Source organism: Lithobates pipiens, unplaced genomic scaffold, assembly GCF_037356315.1.
Source record: "Lithobates pipiens isolate NorthernLeopardFrog02 unplaced genomic scaffold, aLitPip1_a1.2 Scaffold_25, whole genome shotgun sequence".
Taxonomy (NCBI): domain Eukaryota; kingdom Metazoa; phylum Chordata; class Amphibia; order Anura; family Ranidae; genus Lithobates; species Lithobates pipiens.
In genome coordinates this window covers 237,356,706-237,376,644 of record NW_027507787.1, presented here as the reverse complement: position 1 = coordinate 237,376,644, position 19,939 = coordinate 237,356,706, and the positions used below count along the sequence as shown (strand labels likewise).

The following is a 19,939-nucleotide window of genomic DNA, read 5'->3' as shown; positions in this document are numbered from 1 at the left end:
ATAAGACCCCACATCTCACCTCTAGGCTGGGAAGCCTGAAATAAAAAATAAAAAAATGGCAGGGTATTGCACAATATTGGCAGAGTATTGCAGAGTATTGGCAGGGTATTGGCAGGGTGTTGCAGAGTATTGGCAGGGTATGGCAGAGTATTGGCAGGGTATTGCAGAGTATTGGCAGGGTATGGCAGAGTATTGGCAGGGTATTGCAGAGTATTGGCGGGTATTGCAGATTATTGGTGGGTATTGCAGAGTATTGGCAGGGTATTGGGTATTGCAGAGTATTGGCAGGGTATTGCAGAGTATTGGCAGGGAATTGAGGGGTTAAATTTCGGTGAACAGCGATGTGGGCACTGCAGATGCAGCCCACAGTGCTGCTGACACCGATCTCTTCACCCTCCGCTGTACCGATCGGTACAGAGAGGGGAGGGAGGTTTGTTTACAAGTGATCGCTCCGTCATTTGACGGAGCGATCGTGTGGTAAACGGCACCATGAGCAGCTGTTTACCATGATCCGTGATGCGCAGGGTCCTGTGGACCCGGCGGTCACGGATGCTCTCGAGTGCGCGCCCCAGGGGGTGTGCGAGAGCGGAATTCTGGGAGGCCGTTATTTAATGGCCTCTCAGAGTTAAACAACTGCCCTTAAGCCATTATTCGGCTATGGGCCGGTTGTTAAGTGGTTAACTTAAAAAAAAAAAGAAAAAGTTAATAAATTCAAACTGTGTTAGACCCTCTGGAATATATGGAAAAAAACTGAAATTTAAAAAAGAATTATAAAATAGAAATTAAATTGTGTGCTTATGTGTACGTGATGGTTATATAAGTTAAACCTAGCTCGTGCTCCAAAACTTCTAATGAATCCGGAGTGAAATACAAGCAAGAGTAAAAGGCGATTACAACCGAAAAAATATATAAATTCAATTAAAGTGCTTACGTTTTTGCTCAATATAAAAAAAAACCTTTGTGCATACAGTATATACAAAAAGATAAGATATAAAATATATATATATATATACAATGGTGGTCGTTGCAACTTTTTATCCCGCACGTTATTTGCGCAGCAATTTTTCAAACTGTTTTGTGCTTAAAAAATAACAAAAATAGTAAAGTTAGCCCAATGTTTTTGCATGATGTGAAAGATGAAGTTTTGCTGAGTAAATAGATACCTAACATGTCACCCTTCAAAATTTCACATGCTCGTGGAATGGCACCAAACGTCGCTACTTAAAAATCCCCATTGGCGAGGCTTTACATTTTTTTACTGGTTACATGTTTTGAGTTATAGAGGAGGTCTAGGGCCAAAATTATTGCTCTCGCTCTAACGTTCACAGTGATACCTCACATGTGGGCGGGACTTACGTATGCGTTCACTTCTGCATGCGAGCACATGGGGACAGGGGCGCTTTAAAAAAATATATATTTTTTATTGTTCATTTTACTTTATTTTAGTTTGAAATTTTTTTCCCCAAAAATACATTTTTTGATCACTTTTATTCCTATTAAAAGGAATGCAAACATCCCTTGTAATAGGAATATGGCATGACAGGTCCTCTTTATAGTGAGATGCAAGGTCAATAAGACCCCACATCTCACCACTAGGCTGGGAAGCCTGAAATAAAAAATAAAAAAATGGCAGGGTATTGCACAATATTGGCAGAGTATTGCAGAGTATTGGCAGGGTATTGGCAGGGTGTTGCAGAGTATTGGCAGGGTATGGCAGAGTATTGGCAGGGTATTGCAGAGTATTGGCAGGGTATGGCAGAGTATTGGCAGGGTATTGCAGAGTATTGGCGGGTATTGCAGATTATTGGTGGGTATTGCAGAGTATTGGCAGGGTATTGGGTATTGCAGAGTATTGCAGAGTATTGGCAGGGTATTGCAGAGTATTGGCAGGGAATTGAGGGGTTAAATTTCGGTGAACAGCGATGTGGGCACTGCAGATGCAGCCCACAGCGCTGCTGACACCGATCTCTTCCCCCTCCGCTGTACCGATCGGTACAGAGAGGGGAGGGAGGTTTGTTTACAAGTGATCGCTCCGTCATTTGACGGAGCGATCGTGTGGTAAACGGCACCATGAGCAGCTGTTTACCATGATCCATGATGCGCAGGGTCCTGTGGACCCGGCGGTCACGGATGCTCTCGAGTGCGCGCCCCAGGGGACGTGCGAGAGCGGAATTCTGGGAGGCCGTTATTTAATGGCCTCTCAGAGTTAAACAACTGCCCTTAAGCCATTATTCGGCTATGGGCCGGTTGTTAAGTGGTTAACTTAAAAAAAAAAAGAAAAAGTTAATAAATTCAAACTGTGTTAGACCCTCTGGAATATATGGAAAAAAACTGAAATTTAAAAAAGAATTATAAAATAGAAATTAAATTGTGTGCTTATGTGTACGTGATGGTTATATAAGTTAAACCTAGCTCGTGCTCCAAAACTTCTAATGAATCCGGAGTGAAATACAAGCAAGAGTAAAAGGCGATTACAACCGAAAAAATATATAAATTCAATTAAAGTGCTTACGTTTTTGCTCAATATAAAAAAAAAACCTTTGTGCATACAGTATATACAAAAAGATAAGATATAAAATATATATATATATATATATACAATGGTGGTCGTTGCAACTTTTTATCCCGCACGTTATTTGCGCAGCAATTTTTCAAACTGTTTTGTGCTTAAAAAATAAAAAAAATAGTAAAGTTAGCCCAATGTTTTTGCATGATGTGAAAGATGAAGTTTTGCTGAGTAAATAGATACCTAACATGTCACCCTTCAAAATTTCACATGCTCGTGGAATGGCACCAAACGTCGCTACTTAAAAATCCCCATTGGCGAGGCTTTACATTTTTTTACTGGTTACATGTTTTGAGTTATAGAGGAGGTCTAGGGCCAAAATTATTGCTCTCGCTCTAACGTTCACAGTGATACCTCACATGTGGGCGGGACTTACGTATGCGTTCACTTCTGCATGCGAGCACATGGGGACAGGGGCGCTTTAAAAAAAAATTATTTTTTATTGTTCATTTTACTTTATTTTAGTTTGAAATTTTTTTCCCCAAAAATACATTTTTTGATCACTTTTATTCCTATTAAAAGGAATGTAAACATCCCTTGTAATAGGAATATGGCATGACAGGTCCTCTTTATAGTGAGATGCAAGGTCAATAAGACCCCACATCTCACCTCTAGGCTGGGAAGCCTGAAATAAAAAATAAAAAAATGGCAGGGTATTGCACAATATTGGCAGAGTATTGCAGAGTATTGGCAGGGTATTGGCAGGGTGTTGCAGAGTATTGGCAGGGTATGGCAGAGTATTGGCAGGGTATTGCAGAGTATTGGCAGGGTATGGCAGAGTATTGGCAGGGTATTGCAGAGTATTGGCGGGTATTGCAGATTATTGGTGGGTATTGCAGAGTATTGGCAGGGTATTGGGTATTGCAGAGTATTGGCAGGGTATTGCAGAGTATTGGCAGGGAATTGAGGGGTTAAATTTCGGTGAACAGCGATGTGGGCACTGCAGATGCAGCCCACAGTGCTGCTGACACCGATCTCTTCACCCTCCGCTGTACCGATCGGTACAGAGAGGGGAGGGAGGTTTGTTTACAAGTGATCGCTCCGTCATTTGACGGAGCGATCGTGTGGTAAACGGCACCATGAGCAGCTGTTTACCATGATCCGTGATGCGCAGGGTCCTGTGGACCCGGCGGTCACGGATGCTCTCGAGTGCGCGCCCCAGGGGGTGTGCGAGAGCGGAATTCTGGGAGGCCGTTATTTAATGGCCTCTCAGAGTTAAACAACTGCCCTTAAGCCATTATTCGGCTATGGGCCGGTTGTTAAGTGGTTAACTTAAAAAAAAAAAGAAAAAGTTAATAAATTCAAACTGTGTTAGACCCTCTGGAATATATGGAAAAAAACTGAAATTTAAAAAAGAATTATAAAATAGAAATTAAATTGTGTGCTTATGTGTACGTGATGGTTATATAAGTTAAACCTAGCTCGTGCTCCAAAACTTCTAATGAATCCGGAGTGAAATACAAGCAAGAGTAAAAGGCGATTACAACCGAAAAAATATATAAATTCAATTAAAGTGCTTACGTTTTTGCTCAATATAAAAAAAAACCTTTGTGCATACAGTATATACAAAAAGATAAGATATAAAATATATATATATATATACAATGGTGGTCGTTGCAACTTTTTATCCCGCACGTTATTTGCGCAGCAATTTTTCAAACTGTTTTGTGCTTAAAAAATAACAAAAATAGTAAAGTTAGCCCAATGTTTTTGCATGATGTGAAAGATGAAGTTTTGCTGAGTAAATAGATACCTAACATGTCACCCTTCAAAATTTCACATGCTCGTGGAATGGCACCAAACGTCGCTACTTAAAAATCCCCATTGGCGAGGCTTTACATTTTTTTACTGGTTACATGTTTTGAGTTATAGAGGAGGTCTAGGGCCAAAATTATTGCTCTCGCTCTAACGTTCACAGTGATACCTCACATGTGGGCGGGACTTACGTATGCGTTCACTTCTGCATGCGAGCACATGGGGACAGGGGCGCTTTAAAAAAAAATATATTTTTTATTGTTCATTTTACTTTATTTTAGTTTGAAATTTTTTTCCCCAAAAATACATTTTTTGATCACTTTTATTCCTATTAAAAGGAATGTAAACATCCCTTGTAATAGGAATATGGCATGACAGGTCCTCTTTATAGTGAGATGCAAGGTCAATAAGACCCCACATCTCACCACTAGGCTGGGAAGCCTGAAATAAAAAATAAAAAAATGGCAGGGTATTGCACAATATTGGCAGAGTATTGCAGAGTATTGGCAGGGTATTGGCAGGGTGTTGCAGAGTATTGGCAGGGTATGGCAGAGTATTGGCAGGGTATTGCAGAGTATTGGCAGGGTATGGCAGAGTATTGGCAGGGTATTGCAGAGTATTGGCGGGTATTGCAGATTATTGGTGGGTATTGCAGAGTATTGGCAGGGTATTGGGTATTGCAGAGTATTGCAGAGTATTGGCAGGGTATTGCAGAGTATTGGCAGGGAATTGAGGGGTTAAATTTCGGTGAACAGCGATGTGGGCACTGCAGATGCAGCCCACAGCGCTGCTGACACCGATCTCTTCCCCCTCCGCTGTACCGATCGGTACAGAGAGGGGAGGGAGGTTTGTTTACAAGTGATCGCTCCGTCATTTGACGGAGCGATCGTGTGGTAAACGGCACCATGAGCAGCTGTTTACCATGATCCATGATGCGCAGGGTCCTGTGGACCCGGCGGTCACGGATGCTCTCGAGTGCGCGCCCCAGGGGACGTGCGAGAGCGGAATTCTGGGAGGCCGTTATTTAATGGCCTCTCAGAGTTAAACAACTGCCCTTAAGCCATTATTCGGCTATGGGCCGGTTGTTAAGTGGTTAACTTAAAAAAAAAAAGAAAAAGTTAATAAATTCAAACTGTGTTAGACCCTCTGGAATATATGGAAAAAAACTGAAATTTAAAAAAGAATTATAAAATAGAAATTAAATTGTGTGCTTATGTGTACGTGATGGTTATATAAGTTAAACCTAGCTCGTGCTCCAAAACTTCTAATGAATCCGGAGTGAAATACAAGCAAGAGTAAAAGGCGATTACAACCGAAAAAATATATAAATTCAATTAAAGTGCTTATGTTTTTGCTCAATATAAAAAAAACCTTTGTGCATACAGTATATCCAAAAAGATAAGATATATATATATATATATATCCCTCGTGCAATAACCCACTCCTTAAATATAAACAAGTGAATAAAGTCACTGGTGCTTAGTAGAATGAACAAAGTTTTGTGCTCAAAAAAAGGGCCCCGGTTTAAACAACTTTTTTCAGGAAAAATTTCTTCTCATATGAGTGGTGCTTAGTGCTGTGGTTCTTATCCGTGCTCCTATTACAAATGCACTCACCGGAGCCCCTCACCCCTCCAGGGGTACTTCACATTCACAGTATGTGCCACTGTGTAGCAATCTGCGGCCCCTGAGCTCCTGTGTGATGGCGCTGATTTTACTAGTATCTCATTTAGTCACCACATGAGAGAAAAAAGGGGATGCCCATAGTGTGAATCCATTTTAAATAGTATAGGATTAGAGGGCTTAGGTGAAAAGTCCAGGTACTCTTAATGTCAAAGACAGTATAGGAGAACTCTCTTACTTTGAACAAATCCAGAGAATAAACATTCACAGCTAGATCTTCACCCTAATTGGATAGTCCTTCTCTCACCAGGCCTAGCAGCCAACAAGGTGCTTGAGTCAGGAACAAGTCTCTGCCACAGACTTTGTTAAAGAACAGTGTAGCGGCCATAACCCTTGGCAGGGCGGCCTTAACTTTTGGGCTTACAGGTTACCTCCGCTTGGCTGGTTCTTCCACGTCTAGGGGTTCCCAAAGTTAGTACCCAACAACTTTGGACGCTGACACCATAAAAGTCCTTTAGAAAAGGTTTTTATTTGCAGGGATAACATCCAACAAACACAGTCTCGTATGGGAACAGAGGGCAAGGGTGAAGAAACTCAGGCACCTTGAACCGCTAATATCAGAAAGTCTCTAATACTTTCTGAGTAGCAGAGAGTAGCCACTCGCAGCTGTGAGCTTCAAGGCTGAACAAATCTCTAGCCAGAGATTATGGCAGTCAGCACTTTGATCCAGAACTTGTGAAATCTTTCACCTTGAGAAACTGGTAACAGAAGTGAACAGGAAGCTTTTTCCTCAGTACCTGGAATGTTCTCTGCCTCCTTGGCAGTACTGTAAAAAGTGTGAATTTGTCAGTGTCCTTCACAACTCAGCAACCAGGCACTTCTCAGGATGCCAGCTTGTTGGCCCTCCTCCAAAGAGTCCTCCCCCAGTCACTTACACGAGCTGCGGTGCCCCTCCAAGCCGAGAGCACACCGGGACTTCTTGAATCCTCCCTCAGTTACTGCGCCTCGGACCAGCCGGTTCCGAGACTTGGGAACAGACAGATCCCTACCCCAGACCAGGCGGGTTTATTGGGGTTAGCCAACCGAAGCATGTTGCGGAGCGACGAACGCTACCGTGACCGGGTCCCCTCAGGGGGCTACCCCGGTCCAGAATCAGGAACAGACCGCTAAGGCCTCATGAGCGAACCTAGAACACGTGACTTCCACATCTTAAGTACCCTTCCCTCCTCAGCGGGGCCCGGCGCACCCACTAATTGGCTCCGGGAAAGCTGATACCTAAAACGTTCAAGGAGGCCTGGTTCTGAGCCTGTCATATGCACCTAACTGTACACATGACAAGGCAGAACTCTAACACAGCCCAGACAAACTGATGTCAAAGTTAAACCTACACAATTAACCCTGAGAACCCCTTTACTGTTCTGAGGCAAAAACTAAATTTGTACATCACAGACACTTTGTCCAAAGTGTCATCGCTACAACAGGAAAAAGGAAACTTGAATACTTGTAGAACACTCGTGTGGTACCAGTATCTTGGAGCCAGTCCGACGATACCACACGAGATTGGATTCGCTTAGGTCCTACAGCTTTACCAGGCTCTTGTTGAGAAGCCAACCCTTGCGTGGACTTCTCCGGAAGAGTCCTCCCCTGGATAACTTCGAAGTTGCTGGGCCTCTCCACAACCTGAGACGGCACCAGACCACCTCCGAATCCTTCTTTTAGTTTCCTCGCCTTGGGCTAGCCAGCCCCGAGACGTAAAGTCTGGTGGATCCGCACCCCAGGCCATAGGCGACCTGGGGGCTGGTCAGGACGACCAGGACCATGCAGTCAGAACATACTTCTGGACCGGAAACCCCAAAACACGTGACATCCGCATCTTAAGTACCCTCTCCTACAAGGCACAGCAAGAGTGACACTCCCACTGGGCTGACTCCGAGAGAAAATAACCTTAAAGCACCCAACCAGACTGTGCTACCATGCCTGCCAGAAGTGACAGTGCCCCCCATGGCCAGGCAGAACATCTTGTAGCTTAGTCAGACTGATACTGAGTTCACAATTTGGAGTAATCAAACCCAAACCAAACTGCGGTTCAGATTAAACATTAAATTTCAAAAACACATAGCTCTTCAGGAGCCGGCACTACATATACATACACACACACACATACATATATATACAGTGGTGTGAAAAAGTGTTTGCCCCCTTCCTCATTTCCTGTTCCTTTGCATGTTTGTCACACTTAAGTGTTTCGGAACATCAAACCAATTTAAACAATAGTCAAGGACAACACAAGTAAACACAAAATGCAATTTGTAAATGAAGGTGTTTATTATTAAAGGTGAAAAAAAATCCAAACCATCATGGCCCTGTGTGAAAAAGTGATTGCCCCCTAAACCTAATAACTGGTTGGGCCACCCTTAGCAGCAACAACTGCAACCAAGCGTTTGCGATAACGTGCAATGAGGCTTTTACAGCGTCCTGGAGGAATTTTGGCCCACTCATCTTGCAGAATTGTCCTAATTCAGTTACATTAGAGGGTTTTCGAGCATGAACGGCCTTTTTAAGGTCATACCACAACATCTCAATAGGATTCAGGTCAGGACTTTGGCTAGGCCACTCCAAAGTCTTCATTTTGTTTTTCTTTAGCCATTCGGTGGTGGACTTGCTGGTGTGTTTAGGATCATTGTATAACTGGGGGGTGGGTTGCGCTATGGATCCTTAAGAGTGAATGTAGAAAGGAAAAGAAAAGAAAAGTTAAAAGGTAAGAGCAGCCTCTATTGATTTCCACCCACGGGTGGAACGATGCAAAGACAAAGGGGGGTAATAGATATGGCGCTTATACCTATATGTGGGGACTAGTAGTGTGTTGGTGTATAAAAATGTATTGTATTGTATAGGTCAATTTTCACATGTGTGGCAATATATAATTCTTAAAGTGCTGACTAATTTTGGGCCAAAGTGTATATAATATATATTTTCCAGCGTGCTGGTTCAAAACCCAAAATTTTAAAATTAAATGAAAATTAAATAAAAATACAATAAACTCAAAGTGCACGCCAATGGCAACAGGTTACAATGTAGCAAACCATATAACTTATTAATCTAAATAGCAATATGCAGTTATTAAAGTATTAATCTAAATGGCAATATGCAGTTATTAAAGTGCGCGTGCAAATAAATTCTTACAGACCTATAGGTGAAGACTAATTGTGATAGCTGGTGGATTAGTCGTGAAAAAAGAATATTAAAGTATATTACGTATACTGTGGTGCCAAACTATAATAAATAAACATATATGAAATATCACGGTGGTAGCATAAACTGGTCTGATAGTGATGCTTTACATAAATTAGTATAAAATTAATAAAAATTAAAAATTAAAATACCATCTACATGAAGCATAAATGTGCTAAAATGATAAAACACAGAAAAATTAAATAAAATTAAAAAATCCAAAAAAACGTGCAAAATTAGTGCAAGAAAATGTGCAAACAATGCAGGCAAATTTTAAACATTGGACGTGATGGAGCAAGTCTCTATTGGGTGGCGGAAAAAACCGCAGGTGCAGAAAAGGAGGGGGGTGATGTTTTCCAACTGTGTTCTTCACATTCGGTGGCTTAAAAGGGTGTTAAAATTATTATGCTCTCACCAGAAGGAGGACCCCATCCGGGGTGGATCAACATTCACAATATTAGCTATTGTGCGGCTCTCTGGCTTCCTTCCACTTTAAAGATTAGGGATCCCTCGTTCCTCCGTGAGTAGCAATAAGCCCCGTTTATATGGAGTAGAGAAGAGGCACAACCATAGTGTGATACCGTTTTTAAAGAATTTTATTGCAGAAAATAGTTAAAAAATTACTCACAAACAACTGGTTTAAAAGTGCGGTGTGTACAGCTTTTAAAATTCCCGCTGAATTCCCGCGGGAATTTTAAAAGCTGTACACACCGCACTTTTAAACCAGTTGTTTGTGAGTAATTTTTTAACTATTTTCTGCAATAAAATTCTTTAAAAACGGTATCACACTATGGTTGTGCCTCTTCTCTACTCCATATAAACGGGGCTTATTGCTACTCACGGAGGAACGAGGGATCCCTAATCTTTAAAGTGGAAGGAAGCCAGAGAGCCGCACAATAGCTAATATTGTGAATGTTGATCCACCCCGGATGGGGTCCTCCTTCTGGTGAGAGCATAATAATTTTAACACCCTTTTAAGCCACCGAATGTGAAGAACACAGTTGGAAAACATCACCCCCCTCCTTTTCTGCACCTGCGGTTTTTTCCGCCACCCAATAGAGACTTGCTCCATCACGTCCAATGTTTAAAATTTGCCTGCATTGTTTGCACATTTTCTTGCACTAATTTTGCACGTTTTTTTGGATTTTTTAATTTTATTTAATTTTTCTGTGTTTTATCATTTTAGCACATTTATGCTTCATGTAGATGGTATTTTAATTTTTAATTTTTATTAATTTTATACTAATTTATGTAAAGCATCACTATCAGACCAGTTTATGCTACCACCGTGATATTTCATATATGTTTATTTATTATAGTTTGGCACCACAGTATACGTAATATACTTTAATATTCTTTTTTCACGACTGATCCACCAGCTATCACAATTAGTCTTCACCTATAGGTCTGTAAGAATTTATTTGCACGCGCACTTTAATAACTGCATATTGCCATTTAGATTAATACTTTAATAACTGCATATTGCTATTTAGATTAATAAGTTATATGGTTTGCTACATTGTAACCTGTTGCCATTGGCGTGCACTTTGAGTTTATTGTATTTTTATTTAATTTTCATTTAATTTTAAAATTTTGGGTTTTGAACCAGCACGCTGGAAAATATATATTATATACACTTTGGCCCAAAATTAGTCAGCACTTTAAGAATTATATATTGCCACACATGTGAAAATTGACCTATACAATACAATACATTTTTATACACCAACACACTACTAGTCCCCACATATAGGTATAAGCGCCATATCTATTACCCCCCTTTGTCTTTGTTTAGGATCATTGTCCTGCTGCAGAACCCAAGTTCGTTTCAGCTTGAGTACACGAACAGATGGTCGGACATTCTCCTTCAGGATCTCTTGGTAGACAGCAGAATTCATAGTTCCTTTTATCACGGCAAGTCTTCCAGGTCCTGAAGCAGAAAAACAGCCCCAGACCATCACACTACCACCACCATATTTTACTGTTGGTATAATGTTCTTTTTACGAAATGCAGTGTTCCTTCTACGCCAGATATACTTGGACACACACCTTCCAAAGAGTTCCACTTTTGTCTCATCGGTCCACAGAATGTTGTCCCAAAAGTCTTGGGGATCATCAAGGTGTGTTGTGGAGAAATTGAGACGAGCTTTGATGTTCTTTTTGCTCAGCAGTGGTTTTCTCCTTGGAACTCTGCCATGCAGGCCATTTTTGCCCAGTCTTTTCCTGATGGTGGAGGCATGAACGCTGACCTTAACTGAGGCAAGTGAGGCCTGCAGTTCCTTGGACGTTGTTGTGGGGTCTTTTGTGACCTCTTGGATGAGTCGTCGCTGCGCTCTTGGGGTAATTTTGGGCGGCCGGCCACTCCTGGGAAGGTTCACCACTGTTCCATGTCTTCGCCATTTGTGGATAATGGCTCTCACTGTGGTTCGCTGGATTCCCAAAGCTTTGGAAATGGCTTTATAACCCTTTCCAGACTGATAGATCTCAATTACTTTCTTTCTCAATTGTTCCTGAATTTCTTTGGGTCTCGGCATGATGTGTAGCTTTTAAGGATCTTCTGGTGGACCTTACTGTGTCAAGCAGCTCCTAATTAAGTGATGCCTGGATTGTGAACAGGTGTGGCAATAATCAGGCCTGGGTGTGGCTAGAGAAATTGAACTCAGGTGTGGACAACCACAGTTATAGTATGTTTTAAAAAAGGGGGGCAATCACTTTTTCACACAGGGCCATGATGGTTTGGATTTTTTTTCACCTTTAATAATAAACACCTTCATTTACAAATTGCATTTTGTGTTTACTTGTGTTGTCCTTGACTATTGTTTAAATTGGTTTGATGTTCCGAAACACTTAAGTGTGACAAACATGCAAAGGAACAGGAAATGAGGAAGGGGGCAAACACTTTTTCACACCACTGTATATATATATATATATATATATATATATATATATATTTTATAGTCAGGTCCATAAATAAAATATTGGGACATTGACACAATTCTAATATTTTTGGCTCTATACACCACCACAATGGATTTTAAATTAAACAAACACGATGTGCTCTTTAACTGCAGACTTTCAGCTTTAATTTGGAGGGTATTTCTATCCAAATCAGGTGAACAGTGTTGGAATTACAACGGTTTGTATAAGTGCCTCCCACTTTTTAAGGGACCAAAAGTAATGGGACAATTGGCTGCTCAGCTGTTCTATGGCCAGGGATGCGTTATTCCCTCATTATCCCATTTACAAGGAGCAGATGAAAGGTCCAGAGTTCATTTCAAGTGTGCTATTTGCATTTGGAATTTGTTGCTGTCAACTCTCAATATGTCATCCAAAGAGCTGTCACTATCAGTGAAGCAAGCCATCATTAGGCTGAAAAACAAAACAAATGCATCAGAGGGATAGCATAAACATTAGGTGTGGCCAAATCAACTGTTTGGAACATACTTAAAAATAAAGAACACAGTGGTGAGCTCAGCAACACCAAAAGACCTGGAAGACCACAGAAAACAACTGTGGTAGATGACCAAAGAATTCTTTCCCTGTTGAAGAAAACACCCTTCATAACAGTTGGCCAGATCAATAACGCTCTCCAGGAGGAAGGTGTATGTGTGTCAAAGTCAACAATCAAGAGAAGACTTTAGAATATAGAGGGTTCACCACAAAATGTAAACCATTGGTGAGCCTCAAAAACAGGAAGGCCAGATTATAGTTTGCCAAACAACATCTAAAAAAGCCTTCACAGTTCTGGAACAACATCCTATGGACAGATGAGACAAATATCAACTTATACCAGAGTGATGGGAAGAGAAGAGTTTGGAGAAGGAAAGGAACTGCTCATGATCCAAAGAATACCACCTCATCAGTGAAGCATGGTGGTGGTAGTGTCATGGCGTAAGCATGTATGGCTGCCAATGGAACTGGATGAATTCTGGAGTGTTTTGGGCAATATTATCTGTTCATATTCAGCAAAATGCTTCAGAACTCATTGGACGGCACTTCACAGTGCAGATGGACAATGACCCGAAGCATACTGCAAAAGCAACCAAAGTTTTTTAAGGGAAAGTAGTAGATCGTTACGCAATGGCCAAGTCAATCACCTGACCTAAATCCGATTGAGCATGCATTTCACTCGCTGAAAACAAAACTGAAGGAAAATGCCCCAAGAACAAGCAGGAACTGAAGGCAGTTGCAGTAGAGGCCTAGCAGAGCATCAGCGGGAATGAAACCCAGCATCTGGTGATGTCTATGCATTTCAGACTTCAGGCTGTAATTGACTGCAAAGGATTTGCAACCAAGCAGTAAAAAGTGAAAGTTTGATGGATGATTGTTAATCTGTCTCATTAATTTTGGTCCCTTAAAAAGTGGGAAGCACATATACAAACTGTTGTAATCCTTACACCGTTCACCTGATTTGGGTGTAAATACCCTCAAATTAAACCTGAAAGTCTTGACACCATTCACTGCCACATACCACCCACCCCCTTCCCCAGGAGCACTGTGGCAAAATATTAAAAAGGTTGGGGGATGGTTTGCGGGCGCGAAGCGCCACCTCCCTGAAATGAGTTTTTCAGGTTGGGGTGTGTATATATATATATATATATATATATATATATATATATATATATATATATATATATATATATATATATATATATATATATATATGCGTTCCAAAAGTTTTACCGCAATACAGAGCAGTGAAGCCGTCAGATAATGTCACGGAGGTGACGTTACACACAATACAAACATTGCGGCGGGAGCGCGCACGGCTACAGCTTAATGAAATTATGTCAAATCAAATGAACATTAGTAAGGAGCTTGCACATATAATGTTATTACATAGCACCAGTGGTCATGTTGAGGGGAGGTGCAATTTAATCCTGCTAAACACACACAATCTATTACAATTAAACATCTGATTGCTGTCTTGCAGCAGTGGGTGTCTCGCTGCGGTGGCTGTCTCTCTGTCTCGCTGCAGTACTTGTCTGGCTGCCGTGGATGTCTCCATGAGCAGCTCTTCTGTAAATGGTGCAGAGACAAAATCACCAGTGCCGTTGCTACCAGTGATGAAGGGCTGCTGTGAAAGGGGGATCACGGCCTACCAAGGGGCACATCGTTTGCAACTCCAGCCCGGAGGAACAGATTGTCCATGCTGGAGAAGGATGCCCTGCAGTAACTCAGAGACTGAGCGCCACTGCGACTCACCTGTATCCAAGAGTGACGATCAATTGTCTGTCTGAGGATCGCTGATTGCATACAGGATCTGGGGAGAGGGCTGTGCCCAGGAACCTTTATTGCTTTTCATAAGACACCACATCTAAATAACGTGCACATGCGCCTGTTATCTGGATCACACAGAGAACTACTACATCACAGCATCAGCTATTCCACATTCTTTCTCATCACCCCGTTGTATTGAGGGATCCTTTTTCACAGAGCTCCTACATTGCCGGTGAATACGGAAAGCTTTGCTCATAGAACATTGTTGCTGTTGCTCTTAAAGGGAACACACCACGGGTATTGAAATTACTTCATTGCGTGTAATAGAGACATCATAGGCTGGCCTGGGGTTCCCCTTTAGTCATAGCATTTCACATACATCAAAAGCTTGTTATAGGAGCCTATTTAATCTGTGCATATTGTCCTTTATTTCTTTTATTTTTGCATAGCGTTGCTGACTGTTTTCTTTGAACTGTTCCAGTCTTGGGTATTTACACAGGTCTTGACTGATTGAAAACTTGAAATACAGCATTGTGTTGTGTCTTGTTATCAGGTTATCCTGTTTACCACCAGCTAGGTGTGCCAGAGGGGCTGGGATGGTTGGCTGGGGTTGAGAGGTGAGAACAGTGGATTGAACCAATAATCAAAAGCAGCTCCTCCGGGGTATATATATATATATATATATATATATATATATATATATATATAGTCATGGCCGAAATTGTTGGCACCCCAGAAATTGTTCCAGAAAGTCAAGCATTTCTCACAGAAAAGTATTGCAGTAACACATGTTTTGCTATACACATGTTTATTCCCTTTGTGTGTATTGGAACAAAACAAAAAAGGGAGGAAAGAAAGCAAATTGGACATAATGTCACACAAATCTCCAAAACCGGGCTGGTCAAAATTCTTGGCACCCTTTCAAAATTGTGGATAAATAAGATTGTTTCAAGCATGTGATGCTCTTTTAAACGCACGTGGGGCGAGTAACAGGTGTGAGCAATATAAAAATCACACCTGAAAGCAGATAAAAAGGAGAGAAGTTCACTTATGCTGGCCATACATTATACAATGTTATTCTATAGATTTCCTTTAGATTTACCAAAACCATATAATATGAGGTCAAATCTAAACACTTTCAATTTGTGCTCAATCAGACAGGTCCTTGTACCACACAGTTGAAGGTAAATCTAAAGGAAATTGAATAAGAAAATTGTATGGTGTATGGCCAGCTTTAGTCTTTGCATTGTGTGTGCCACACTAAGCATGGACAACAGGAAGAGGAGAAGAGAACTGTCTGAGGACTTGAGAACCAAAATTGTGGAAAAATATCAACAATCTCAAGGTTACAAGTCCATCTCCAGAGATCTAGATTTGCCTTTGTCCACAGTGCGCAACATTATCAAGAAGTTTGCAACCCATGGCACTGTAGCTAATCTCTCTGGGACGTGGACGGAAGAGAAAAATTGATGAAAGGTTGCAACGCAGGATAGTCCGGATGATGGATAAGCAGCCCCAAACAAGTTCCAAAGAAATTCAAGCTGTCCTGCAGGCTCGGGGAGCATCAGTGTCAGCGCGAACTATCCACCAACATTTAAATAAAATGAAACGCTATGGCAGGAGACCCAGCAGGACCCCACTGCTGACACAGAGACATAAAAAAAGCAAGACTACAGTTTGCTAAAATGTATTTGAGTAAGCCAAAATCCTTCTGAGAAAACGTCTTGTGGACAGATGAGACCAAGATATAGCTTTTTGGTAAAGCACATCATTCTACTGTTTACAGAAAACGGAATGAGGCCTACAAAGAAAAGAACACAGTACCTACAATGAAATATGGTGGAGGTTCAATGATGTTTTGGGGTTGTTTTGCTGCCTTGAATGTGTGCAAGGCATCATGAAATCTGAGGATTACCAAAGGATTTTGGGTTGCACTGTAGAGCCCGGTGTCAGAAAGCTGGGTTTGCGTCCGAGATCTTGGGTCTTGTAGCAGGACAATGACCCCAAACATATGTCAAAAAGCACCCAGAAATGGATGGCAAAAAAGCGCTGGAGAGTTCTAAAGTGGCCAGCAATGAGTCCAGATCTAAATCCCATTGAACACCTGTGGAGAGATCTTAAAATTGCTGGGAAAAGGCGCCCTTCCAATAAGAGAGACCTGGAGCAGTTTGCAAAGGAAGAGTGGTCCAAAATCCTGGGTGATAGGTGTATGAAGCTTATTGATGGTTATAGGAAGCGACTGATTTCAGTTATTTTTTTCCAAAGTGCGTGCAACCAAATATTAAGTTAAGGGTGCCAAGAATTTTGGCCAGCCTATTTTTGGAATTTTGTGTGAGATTATGTCCAATTTGCTTTTTTACCTCATTTTTTTGTTTTGTTCCAATATACACACAAAGGAAATAAACATGTGTATAGCAAAACATGTGTTACTGCAATACTTTTCTGTAAAAAAATACTTGATTTTCTGGAAAAATGTCTGGGGTGCCACCAATTTCGGCCATGACTGTGTGTGTGTGTGTGTGTGTATATATATATATATATATATATATATAATTTTTTTTTTTTCTTTTAAAACTATTGTTAATTTACATATTTGTCTAATAGTTAAGCACAAAACTGGTAAAATAAACTCATCTCATCTATTTGTAGGAAAGACATCTGAAGAAAAAGCGGTTGTTCAGTGTATGGATGACTGGATCTTATACAGGGGGAAATGTTACTATATGTCACACAAGATTGATACATGGAACAAAAGTCAGAACTTCTGCAAATCACACAATTCATCCCTGGCAATTATTAATGATGAAAAAGAAATGGTAAGTAATGATAAACCCATTTCCACCCATCACCTAACCCAATGTGATCATAATACAATTCCGCTATGTAATATACCAGAATAGAACCTTAAAAGATAAGTACACCTTTTTGGGCAGAATTTCACTTTTCCTGACCCAACCCTCCCAATGTGCTTTTCTCTCTCTTACCTCATTCACATGACATTTAGAATCTTGTCATTTTTGTTGTATCTTTGAATGGATTTTCAGATGACATCACTTCCTGTTGGGTAATCTCCCAGGAGCCTTCACTTCCTTGTTGCATCACAGAAGGCGACCGGGTGTGTTCTCTGGGCCACATCTCCCTCATTATAATACCACCCTCCACCCACTTTCTATACAATCTGATTGTATAATTTCCTTTAGATCTCCCATCAGCTATGTAGTACAAGGGCAGGGCTGGTGCTACCACTAGGCAGCCACCTAGGGCGCCCTGCTACAAAAAAACAGGGGTTTGTAGCGCTGTTGCCGAATGAAATAAAAACTCAGAATGTCCACTTAAAATCAGTCTATGAGGTATATTAATGAGGAACAATATTTATGGGGTAAAAGTGAGGGGAAAAAAAACCTTTTGTGTAAACGAACCGACAGTCCATACTCCAGGGCAAGCTTTTCAGGGGAAGCCAGAAGCCAGCTCCAAAAACATGTAAAAACAGACAGAAAAAAGCGCCACCAGGTCAGGATAGATCAAGTTTAACCACTTAACAACCGGCCCATAGCCGATTAACGGCTTCAGGGAGGTTGTTTAACTCTGAGAGGCCGTTAATTAACGGCCTCCCAGAATTTCGCTCAAGAGCATCCGTGACCATCGCAGCCGTTTACCATGTGATTGCTCCATCAAATGACGGAGCGATCACTTGCAAACAAACCGGCGTCATGTTTTACGACGCCGGTTCCTCCCTCCCCTCTCTGTACCGATTGGTACAGCGGAGGGGGAAGAGATTGGTGTCAGCAGCGCTGTGGGCTGCATCTGCAGCATCTGCAGTGCCCACATCGCTGCTCACCGAAAATTAACCCCTCAATTCCCTGCCAATACTCTGCAATACCCTGCCAATACTGTGCAATCCCCAATACCCTGCCAATACTCTGCAATACCCTGCCAATACTCTGCCAATACCCTGCAATACTCTGCAATACCCTGCCAATACTCTGCAATACCCAATACCCTGCCAATACTCTGCCAATACTCTGCAATACCCTGCCAATACTCTGCCAATACCCTGCAATACTCTGCCAATACCCTGCAATACTCTGCCAATACCCTGCAATACCCTGCCAATACTCTGCAATACCCTGCCAATACCGTGCCAATACTCTGCAATACCTTGCCAATACTCTGCAATACCCAATATCCTGCCAATACTCTGCCATACCCTGCCAATACTCTCCAAAACCCTGCCAATACTCTGCAATACCCAATATCCTGCCAATACTCTGCAATACCCAATACCCTGCCAATACTCTGCAATAACCCGCCATTTTTTTTATTTCAGGCTTCCCAGCCTAGAGGTGAGATGTGGGGACTTATTGATCCCATATCTCACTGTAAAGAGGACCTGTCATGCCATATTCCTATTACAAGGGATGTTTACATTCCTTATAATAGGAATAAAAGTGATCAAAAAATGTATTTTTTGGGGAAAAAATGTCAAACTAAAATAAAGTAAAATGAACAATAAAAAAGAAAAAAAAATTAAAGCGCCCCTGTCCCCATGAGCTCGCATGCAGAAGCAATCACATAAATAAGTCCCGCCCACATATGAAAACGGTGTTCAAACCACACATGTGAGGTATCGCTACGAACGAGAGCAATAATTTTGGCCCTAGACCTCTGTAACTCAAAACATGTAACCAGTAAAAAAAATTCAAGCGTCGCCCATGGAGATTTTTAAGTAGTGACGTTTTGGTGCCATTCCACGAGCGTCTGCAATTTTGAAGGGTGACATGTTGGGTATCTATTTACTCGGCGTAACATCATCTTTCACATTATGCAAAAACATTGGGATAACTTTACTGTTTTGTTTTTTTTAAACGCGTGATAAAAAGTTGCGACAACCCCCATTGTATTCTCTAGGGTCTTTGCTAAAAAAAACCCATATATAATGTTTTAGGGTTCTATGTAATTTTCTAGAAAATAAATGATGATTTTTAAATGTAGGGGAGAAATGTCAGAATTGTCCTGGGTGTTCCAGAACGCCTGATGGTGCTCCCTGCATGTTGGGCCTCTGTATGTGGCCACGCTGTGTAAAAGTCTCAAACATGTGGTATCGCCGTACTCAGGAGTAATAGCAGAATGTGTTTTGGGGTGTAATTTGTGGTATGTATATGCTGTGTGTGAGAAATAACCTGATAATATGACAATTTTGTGAAAAAAAAAAGTAAAAAAAATCTTGATTTTGCAAAGAATTGTAGGAAAAAATAACAACTTCAAAAACCTCACTATGCCTCTTACTAAATACCTTGGAATGTCTTCTTTCCAAAAAGGGGTCATTTGGGGGGTATTTGTACTTTTCTGGCTTCTTAGGGTCTCAAGAAATGAGATAGGCCGTCAGTACTCCGGGTGTGATCAATTTTCAGATATTGGCACCATAGCTTGTGGACTCTATAACTTTCACAAAAACCAAATAATATCCACCAATTTGTACTTATTTTTACCAAAGATATGTAATAGTATAAATTTTGGCCAAAATTTATGAAGAAAAATTCGTAAG

The 19,939-nt window shown here is 41.2% G+C and overlaps 1 protein-coding gene across 1 annotated transcript in view; it reads left to right on the top strand.

Annotated features, from left to right (window-relative positions):
* LOC143929841 (C-type lectin domain family 2 member B-like) overlaps positions 1-19,939 on the top strand; it is an 88,260-nt gene that overhangs the window by 49,570 nt on the left and 18,751 nt on the right. Inside the window, exon 4 of the mRNA XM_077453816.1 lies at positions 17,044-17,210. Coding sequence (XP_077309942.1) covers positions 17,044-17,210 — 167 coding nt within the window. The remainder of the gene's footprint in view (positions 1-17,043; positions 17,211-19,939) is intronic.